The sequence below is a fragment of the Peromyscus californicus genome, unplaced genomic scaffold (genome assembly GCF_007827085.1).
Source record: "Peromyscus californicus insignis strain IS unplaced genomic scaffold, ASM782708v3 Scaffold_6__1_contigs__length_162567912, whole genome shotgun sequence".
Lineage (NCBI taxonomy): Eukaryota > Metazoa > Chordata > Mammalia > Rodentia > Cricetidae > Peromyscus > Peromyscus californicus.
The window spans coordinates 138,890,739-138,900,546 of NW_026294584.1; the positions used below are offsets into that span (position 1 = coordinate 138,890,739).

The 9,808-nt window shown below is 49.5% G+C and overlaps 1 protein-coding gene and 1 non-coding gene across 5 annotated transcripts; one reads left to right on the plus strand and one right to left on the minus strand.

Annotated features, from left to right (window-relative positions):
• Positions 1–1,090: 1,090 nt before the first annotated feature.
• Cops7a (COP9 signalosome subunit 7A) lies at positions 1,091–9,586 on the minus strand. Of its 4 annotated transcripts, none has more exons than XM_052719689.1 (8): positions 9,457–9,586; positions 8,811–9,015; positions 6,352–6,427; positions 6,085–6,173; positions 4,883–5,085; positions 3,437–3,542; positions 3,123–3,277; positions 1,091–2,071 (listed from the first exon to the last, which is right to left on the minus strand). In XM_052719689.1, exons 2-8 carry the CDS (start codon positions 8,970–8,972, stop codon positions 2,023–2,025), a joined length of 840 nt encoding a protein of 279 aa, XP_052575649.1. In that variant the 5' UTR covers positions 8,973–9,015; positions 9,457–9,586; the 3' UTR covers positions 1,091–2,022. The 4 variants fall into 4 exon arrangements, with proteins under 4 accessions (XP_052575649.1, XP_052575648.1, XP_052575650.1 ...); XM_052719688.1 differs by having other exon boundaries at positions 9,433–9,560; XM_052719690.1 differs by having other exon boundaries at positions 9,346–9,472.
• LOC128100203 (U6 spliceosomal RNA) lies at positions 8,413–8,516 on the plus strand. Its single transcript, XR_008214717.1, has one exon. It is a non-coding gene; the product is annotated as a U6 spliceosomal RNA (small nuclear RNA).
• Positions 9,587–9,808: the final 222 nt, after the last annotated feature.

The window sequence follows — 9,808 nt, forward strand, 5'->3', positions numbered from 1 at the left end:
TAAAGGTGTGTGCCACCACCGCCCTCCCAGGCTTCTCTAGCCCCTTTTTAAGTCTTTATGTGAGTCTGGGAGGTCAGAGGACAACCTTAGATGTCAGTCCTCACGTTCCACCTCATTTGAAAGAGCGTTTCTTGTCAGCATGCTCTCTTTCCCCCACAGGAAGTGCCTGGTTAGCTGGCTCCTGAGCTTCAGGGTACTCTGTCTTCACAGGCCATCTTCTGGAAGCCCTGTGATTGCAGCCACACCCTGCCAGAATCTGCAGTGGATTCTGGGAATCTGCATCCAGGCCCTCAAGCTTGCACAGCAAACATGTTATCCACTGAGCCATCTCCCTCCAGCCCCTGGCTTAATCATTTGTCATGCTCATGTGTGTGAACTCTGGACTTTCGTGATTTGGGGCTGCACATCTAAGGCGGCAACACAGAGGGGCACAAACGGGTGTTGGTATGTTCTCATTCAGAGGACGGCGACACAGGGGCACACCCGGTGTTGGTATGTTTTCGTTGAAAGGACGGCGACACAGAGGGGCACACATGGGTGTTGGTATGTTCTCGTTGAGAGGACTCCCTAGCGCCCTGAGCACAGGGGATCCTTAACCTTGGACAAATTTCAAGATTAAAAACTGAGCCCTCAACAGGCATAGTAGCATGCCTTTAATTCCAGCACTTGGGAGGCAGAGGGAAGAAGATCTTTGTGAATCTGAGGTCAGCCTGGTCTACACAGAGTTCCAAAGACAGCCAGGGCTACAAAGAGAGATGCTGTCTTAAAACAAAAACGAACAAAAAAACCAACTGAGCCCTACTTCCCCAGCAATCATCTCCCTTCCCTTCTGCTTTGAAAGCAAGAGCTCTCAGTGCCCCAAAAGCACACTGCATTACTGTGTACTGAGGAATAGGACAGTCCAGCTTCTCAGGCAGCTCAAAGCCAGTCTGGATTTTAGAGCTGTTAATGTTAAATGTAGAAGTAGTGGTCTGGAACCAACCTCCATGAAAGGAGATAACTAAGTTCCAAGGGAAAAACTGGGGCATGGGTAGGGGTCAGAGGGCAGGCTCAAAACACCAGAAAGCGGCACCTTCTATACACTGGAGGGTCAGGGACAGAAAAAGGTTTATTTCAGAAGAGAACCAACCAGCTTATCTAGGGCAAAGCTGAGAAACAAGAGTGTCAACTAAAGCAGGTTTGGTGGTGCACGCCTGTAATCCCAGCACTCAGCTGGAGGCAGGAGGATCCTAAACTCAAGTCATCCTTAGCCACACAGTATGTTCAAGGCTAGCCTGGAATACATGAGACTGTCTCAAAGCAACAACTACCCACAAACAAACAAAAAAACAAAACACCAAGGCTTTCTAGTCCAGTGACCACTAGCTTTAGGAGCAGTTAAGAGTATTTTGTCTATAGCCAGGCATGGTAGCACATGTCTTTAATCCCAGCATTCTGGAGGCTGAGTCAGGTGGATCTCTTAGTCTAGGTCACCCTACTCAACATAGGGAGTTCCAGGACAGACAGGGCTACGTGAGAGAGACCCTGTCAAAAAAAGAGCAATTTGTCCTCAATTCCCAGCTAGCGAATAGCACGGGCCCAGTCGAGTAGACCCACTAGGCCCTCAAAGAGAGCACTTCACATGTGAGTGAGGGTCCAAATGCCCACCTCCAACTGGGTCCCCACTTCTAGGAAGCAAGCAGCACTCTAGGATGATCTCCTGCCATACTTCTTGGGAAACTCTAATGTGGACAAAAGGGCCAAAGACCAACAAAGCTAATAGTTTTATGTGTTTTCAATGTGAAAATTCAAGTTCACTACCAACATCCCCCTTGTCATTCTGTGAGGTCAAAGAAACAGACTGCATGGCAGGTCCTGAGCATAGGGACAGTGACGGTCAGTCTGCATGTCCACTCTTAAGACACGGTGGTGCTCAGTAGGTGCCCGTTACTTCTGAACATGGGCTGAGGTATGGAGCAACTTGTCCAGGGTCTAGGCCTCCTGGCTGCTAGCCAAGAGTCTGCCAACAGTATCTGGTTCTTTTCACTTTCCAGCACTTGGCTTTAGAGTGGACTGGGGATTAATCTTCTCCCTGTTAACAGACATCAAAGACAGAAGAGGCCCAGTTCCTGGCATTTTTGTACACAGATTTCTCATAGATTTATTTCTGTGTCATGTTATATATAGACCTATTCATATATACCTTTCTTTAAATATACAATCTATATTCCCTTCCCCACCAAAATCACAAGAAGAAATCTAAATCCTTCCAGGATTTCCATTGGGTCTCCTAAGATGATTAGCTAACAAAGAAACATTTCTTAACATCTCAAAAATAGCTGTTCTCAGGCTCTGGGCCCACTGAAGCAGCAGTGTTCCCAGGCCAAGAAGACGAGAAAGGACAAGAAACAACTGTAGTGTGATGGGATTCTGGGATCAAGTGTCCAGCGACTCCCAGAACGGCAGACTGGTTCCAGAACTCTAAGGCTGGGATGAAGGTGGAGGACACCCTTCCCCATGGCTTTTCAGATGCAGCCCAATAGGCACGGGGAGGGAGGAGGAACTGCAGATTAGGCATGCAGGGGTAGGCGTGGTAGAGAACGCCTGTGGGTGGTGACGAGCCAGCACCCTCCAGAGGACTGCCAACCCGCTCAAGGACATGGGTAATGGGCAGAAACGGAGCTGAGTGAAGAAGGATGAACGCAAGCGCGGCAGGAAGAGGCAATGGAACACATAACAAGTACTAACAGTACGTGACCGGTACTGGCCTTCTCCCTACAGAGGGTGTGGCTTATGCCTGGGGGTGGAGGAGATGAAAAGTCATGAGCTAGGATTATCAGCTGGCCAGGGGCACAGGAAGGCTCTCTGAGGACTCCTAAGGGGTAGGCAGGTAGGCAGCTGGGACCCCACATTCCCAGGGAAGAAACAAGTCCTTTCAGTTCGACTTGGACCAAATCTTGGCGCTCCCTCGGAGTCTGGCAAGGGGAAGAGAGAGAGAGGGGATGCAGGGGTCTCCTAATTCCTGGAGGTCACCCCCATTCCCGACCCCATGCAAATGACTAAAGCAGGTGGAGCAGCCAGGCTGACGTCCCTGAGGTAAAAGTGGGGCACCCAGACACAAGCGGCTCCCCGCACGGGCTCACCCCTTGCCCTTTGAGGCTTTCTTGCTGGGCTGGCGCTGGTTGGTGCCAGGAGCTGGGTCTCTCAGCTCTGTCAGGTGTTGCTCAGGATCCTGAGAAGTGGCTGCAGCAGCTGCTGCTGCTGTTGTGACTTTAATGGTTTTTTTAAGGTTGGCAACCTATCAGGATGAAAGGAATGGAGGATAGCAAAGAAGGTTCCAGAACCTGACAGGTCCCGATTATTTTATCAGTTTGCCTCAGCCACATCCCAGCCCCTGTGCACAGGCCAGGAGCCCAGGCTGGGGAGCTGCAGTTGACCCTGTTCCCTGCCTACTCACCTCACTCTCGATCTGCTGCTTCAGGCCCAGCTGCTGCTCCTTGTGCTGGTTGGCACGGCTGACTTGCTCCTCGATGCCAGACAGCACCACCTCACAGCCGACGCACCTGTGGGAGTCAGGGCAGGAGAAAAGTGTCAGCAGAAGAGGGCTGCGATCACAGACTCATTAAAAACAAACAAACAAACAAACAAACAAACAAACAAACAAACAAACTCAGGGGGCCGGAGAGATGGCTCAGTGGTTAAGAGCACACAGTGCTCTTACAGAAGACCAAGGTTCAATTTCCAGCACCCACTTGGTGGCTCACAACTGCATACAACTCCAGTTCCAGGGGATCTGATGCCCTCTTCTGACCTCCACAGGCACCAGGCACACACGTGGCAAACAGATATACATGCAGGCAAAACATTCATACACAGAAAAGTAAAAATATTAAAAACAAAACAAAAAAAACAAAACAAAAAAAAAAACCCCAACAACTCAAAAGCAAGCCTACAAGCTAGACTCAAACCCCTTGTCTAAGCTGGGTGCCCTCACCAGGGCACCTGGGAACCAGCTACAACAGTATTCTCATCAGCAAAAACCCTGGAATAGGATCCGAAAGGGAAAAGGAAGTAGTAGAGTGATACAGACACTGTCGGTGGGGCTGGGGGTTGTTGGAGAAACGGCTCAGTGGTGGAGAACACCTATTGTTCTTGAGAGAACCGGAGTTTGATTCCCAGCACCTACACCAGGAGGCTCCCAACCACCAGCTCCAGGGGGATCTGACACCTCTGGCCGCTGAGCACCTGCATACCCCCGCCCCCAACTACAAATAATAAAAGTAAATGAAAACAGCAACAAAAAGATGAGAGTGGGAACCACACAGTACTCGGGAGGCAGAGCCAGGCGGATCTCTGTGAGTTCGAGGCCAGCCTAGTCTCCAAAGCAAGTTCCAGGAAAGGCACAAAGCTACACAGAGAAACCCTGTTTCGAAAAAACCAAAAAAACAAAAACCAAAACAAAACCCAGGAGTGCCAGGCATGGTGGTGCACAATAGTGCAGCCTGTAATCTCAATACTGGGAAGTAGAGGCAGAAGGATTTTGAGTTCAAGGGCAGCCTGGAATACATAGTGAGATCACACTAAAGTTAGACGGGGATACAAAGAAGGAAAGGGAAGAGAGACCCATGACCCATGGTGTTATGCACCATTGTTCTAAATTCAGCCTATGAGAGTGACAAGTCTCCCATTAAGAACCCTCAAGTGCACCACCCCCATTACCTTCCCCAATTACTTCAACAATCCTGCCTCTTCGCACCCAGTGTCCCCTTGAAGCCTGCTCCCTCGGAAGCCTCTGGAGGAAAGTACTGGTCTTTTTCTCTCCTCCAGGGCTAACCCTCCACAGCTCAGTCCCCGCTTTCTCCTGGTTGTATAAGGGAGAGGTCAAGGCCTGACAGGTTCTCACCACTCCTGCAGGGTTCGGGCAATGGCACTGAGGTCCTGGCGCTGGATGTCCCGCCCAATGCTGTAGTCAACCTCTAGCCGCTGATTGCGCTGGTCCAGAGAGCCACGGAGGACATCGGCATAGACAGCCTCAATCACGAGGTCTTCCAGCTGGCGCACATTCCGCAGGGCAAGGGCCTCCAGCAACACTGCGTACGGGATACACTGGGTCCAGGGGTCAGACCAGGGTTTGTAGGGTTCAAAAGCAGAGAAGGACTTCCCATAATCCCATTCCCTCTTTTCCCTACTACCAAACTCTGCATGCCCTCCACTCTTATCCCTAAACCATCTCCTAGAAAATATTAGTTCTAAAGCAAAACGTATTACCACCTCAAAAACATCATCAGAAAAGGACAACCTTTTTTCTTTCTTTTCTTTTATGGTATTTGACACAGGCTCTCATTCTATATAGTCCAGGCTGGCTTGGAACTCACTACGTAGTTCAGGCTAGACTTGATCTCACACTAATCCTTCTGCATCAGCCTCCCAAGTGCTGGGGTTCCATGAGACATGACACCAGACTCAAAAAAGACACTCTTAAAACACATGACAGATGCTCACCTCCCACAGCACAGCAAAAGAAATGGCATCTTCCTGGTGCCCTTTCTTTGGTAGTAGCTAAGACTATTGTATTACATTAGCTTGACATCAGAAGATTATGGGAAGGGTCTGGAGTTACTCTGTTTAACACTTAAGACTTAGGCAAGTTACAAGCTGGCATCACCTCTGAAGCATCCCCAACCACGAGCTGGATTCCAGCAAAAATCACCAGGACTCAATTCTAGTTAACAACTGGGAGACTGAAGACTAGGGACACATGACATAATGTGACAAAAAGCTGCGCCCACAAGGACACAGACACCTCTGAGGTACACATATGTCTCATTTTAGCAAACAAGTCTGGTGCTTCACAGGAGAAGAACCCCAAAGCTGAGGCTTTGTTGGCCTGGAATTCTGTATGGTGAATGAAACATGATGGGTGTCGCAGTGGCTATTTTGACACCAGACACAAGAGATGGTAACTTAGAACTTCGGGTCAAACTGACAGACTATCGGCCCGAATGACTGCAGTAATGTTCCAGTTCGGACAAGACAGAGGGCTTGTCCAGGTGCAGACAGACTCCCAGGAACAAACAATAGGTAGGTGGCAGGACTGTCACTTACCTTGACTTTGGCAGCCAGAGTGACAACTGAAAGATGTCGAAGCTTATTCTTCTGAGCCTCCGTGAGTGGGGGAAGATTTCTGGCTTCAGCTAGGGAAAGGGACAGAAGCCCGGGAGTCTTATTTTTAGCAGTTTCTTATATGTTTTCTGCACCAATTAGGCTGCCCAGGTTCATTTATGGCACCTAAGTAGGGCATCCCAGGAATTTCTTCCAAGTCTCTCCAGAAACCACCCTTCTCCTGGCTCCACAGCTCCAGCCCCTATTTACCTAAGTAGTCAGCATAGGTCCCATAGGCAAACACTGTGAGCAGCCTGAAGGTGGAGGCAAAGTCGCTTTCTGCCAACTGCATAAGAACATAAGGGAGGTGACAGGAAGGCACTATTGAACCAACTTTCTGACCCCATCCCTCCCAACAGTACCTATCCTGGTCCACCAAGAGGCTTTCTCTACATCTCCCAATGTACAGTTTCTCTAAGGGCTCACTTCTACCTTTAGCCCTTTGTTATACTATGCATTGAATCCCTACTCTAAATCAGGGGTCAAAACATTTAGTGTTCAAGCCGGGCGGTGGTGGCACACGCCTTTTATCCCAGCACTTGGGAGGCAGATGCAGGCGGATCTCTGTGAGTTCCAAGGCCAGCCTGGTCTATAAATCGAGTTCCAGGACAGCCAGGGCTACACAGAGAAACCCTGTCTTGAGGAAAAAAAACAAAACAAACAAACACCAAAAACCCCATACACATTCAGTGTTCAGAGTATCACACACACGCACACATTAGACATTGTGAATATGTAATTTTGGCCCTCAAAGGGCATAGAATTCATGGCCTCTGTTTCAGATAGTCCTCAGTGAGGTGGTTTTATATCATCCACTAGTATTTCATATCACCACTCACTCATCCTGGCATGTCATCCCTGCAGATTTTCACCTAACAAATATCATCCAACAAGGCTGTAGACCTAGCATCCGCTAGCCTACAAGGATGCAGCAGAACTGCGGCCTTTGAAGTAAACTCTTGCCAAATAACTGGCTTATACATTTTATCCATTTATCTGATCTCTTTAACTGAATACAAGCTTAAAGGGCAAACCTGATGTCTTGTACTTGGCAGAATACTAAATACTGTCAGGCAATTGGGAAATGTTTCTTCTACTTGTCTTAAGGATATACTTTAGTTCACTGTAGATAAATCAGGAACAAAAGATAGCCAGTTTTCTATGAATGGCAATCCAAAATACATTATACCCTCTGATTCAACCACAGGCTTTCTAAAACGTAGTTCAGTTTAGACACACACTATTCTCAGGACACAGGCTGGTGCCACAGTATTGGCAATCCATTTGCTCTATACTTCAAGCTCTTGACTCAGCCATTTCTGTGAATGGTTCTTTGTCGTGTTCATAGCAGTTTACCACTGTCTTTGGAAAGAAGGCACTGTCTTCATTATCTACCTTAAATGAATTAGTATATGCAACATTTGGACACTTGGGGAGCTAACATAGCATAATATGCTCATTCTTTCCATTTTTAGGAGACTTTAGACTTTCCCACAATTTTACTTCTGTAATTGTGAGGGGCAGTACTTTTTAGTTTTTTGTTTGTTTGTTTTCTTTTTTTTTTGCAGTTCTGAGAATTCAACCTAGAGAAAGACTTGTATACTATAGACAAGGGCTCTTTCACTGAGCTACATCTCTACTCCTTTTTGAGACGGAGTCTAAGTTGCCCAGGCTGGCCTAAAATTTGTGATCCCCCCTGCCTTAGCATCCCATGTTCTGAAATGGAACCCAAAGACCCATGAATGCTAGGCAAGTATTCTATCAATTGAGTTATGTTCTAGTTTCTCATAACCATTTTTAAGAGAAAACTGAGCCTTTTAATAAGGTTTCTCTGATCAAGGTGACATGATTTTTTATTTTTTTCTCCAAGACAGGATTTCTCTGTGTAGCCCTGGCTGTCCTGAAACTCTGTAGCCCAGGCTGGCCTTGAACTCAGAGCTCCACCTCACCTTGACTCCTGAGTGCTGGGATTAAAGGTGTGCCCCTCCTACCCGGCTGATGACAAGATTAGTAAGAGAGATCACACTGGCGGACAAGCTGGAACTTATAAGTAGTATTCTGAATGGCATGCTCTTTTGCTTAAAAATTAAAAATCGAGCTGGGTGGTGGTGGTGGCACACATCTTTAATCTCAGCACTCGGGAGCAGAGGCAGGTAAATCTCTCTGAGTTTAAGGTCATCCTGGTCTAAAAAGCGAGTTCCAGAACATCCAGAGCTATTACACAAAGAAACAGTCTTGGGGAAAAAAAAAAAAAAAAAAAAACACCAAAAAGGAAAAAAAAAATTTCTGCTTGTTTAGGCAGCACATATACAAAGAAGACCAGCATGGTCCCTGAGCAAAAAATGACATAAATTCGTGAAGAATTCCACATTTTTAAATAAGAAAAAGTTAAAATTCTGCACAAGGCATAGGCAGGAGGACTAGTCCAAGGCCAAGCCAGACGACGACTTCTACTAGTCTTCACAGTGAAACCCTGTCTCAAAAAGTGTGTGTGTAGAGGGAGTGGGCACTAAGTTTACAGACCCCCTTATCTCCAAAGAGAAAATGAAGACCTTTATTTGATTTGACAGTTAATTATCACTGCCCTGTTCACCAGAGTGGTCAGGGGCTAAAAATGAGCCCAGGCACTCTCAGAGGTTCTCTGTGGACTACCCAGGCAAGCAGCCTACCTCTCTAACATTGGGCATATCCAGCAGTTCCCCAAACACGTAGACACCAGGGGCCTCCAGCACCTGATGGATGAGTGTGGCCAGCGCGGCCCCCTTAGCCGACTTGGCGAGGAGCAGGAACTGCTCCTGGTTCTGGCCCGTCACCTTCACCTCGGCACTCATGGCTGCACCGAGGTGCGGGGCTCTGGTCTCGAGCTGTCTGGAGCTGCAAGGGAAGAGGACCGTGAAGCTGAAAGGTCCCCGGACACTGTCAGGTCAAGGGCAGGGGACCGCACTCAAGAGGCACTAACGCCACTTCTGCAGTGAGAGATCAGGTCACCAGTTCCTTAAAGTCCGCCACATCCTGGCTGCCACGCCCACCCTCTCCCCCAGTGCCGGGCCTAACCCCAGGCCCCACCATGTGCACCCCATTGAGCTCTACTACAGAGGAGGTGGCGAGGGCAGCGGTGGCACATGGTGTCCACCCCAACGACGACGCTCCCCTCCCCAGCTCCGAACTCCTGTCCTGCACGTGCCCGCAACCACGTGACCTCACCTCCACGCTCCTCACTCGTGGCTCCACCCCCCTCCCTTAAAGACGCACTCCGGGGACGGCGGGTCCGCGCCCAAGGCCCGGTCGTACCCTGGGACCGAGTGCCGTCGCTACCTGGAAGCCTCGTCTTCCAGCGCACGGGGCGGGGCGGGGCGGCCGCTCCGTCACCTCCGGCAGCTGCTCCCAGCCTTTCCTGCCACCTCCCGCAGGGTCGCTCTAGCCGCCCGCTTCTATGGCCAGCTTCCGGCCGTACTTCCGCTCTCGGGAGGCGGGTTCCGGGCGGCTATGGGCCTGCTTCCGCTTTCCCGCGGCTGGAAACGAGAGAGCTTCCGCTCTGTTGATAAAGGCCTTTCGGTGCAGGAGGGAGCGGTGGGTGCGGGGTGCCGAGGATTCCCCAGCTCGGGGAAGATCCGGGGTCGCCGGGTAGCCCGGGAGCGGCGGGAGGGGAGAGGAGAGCAGAGGGCGG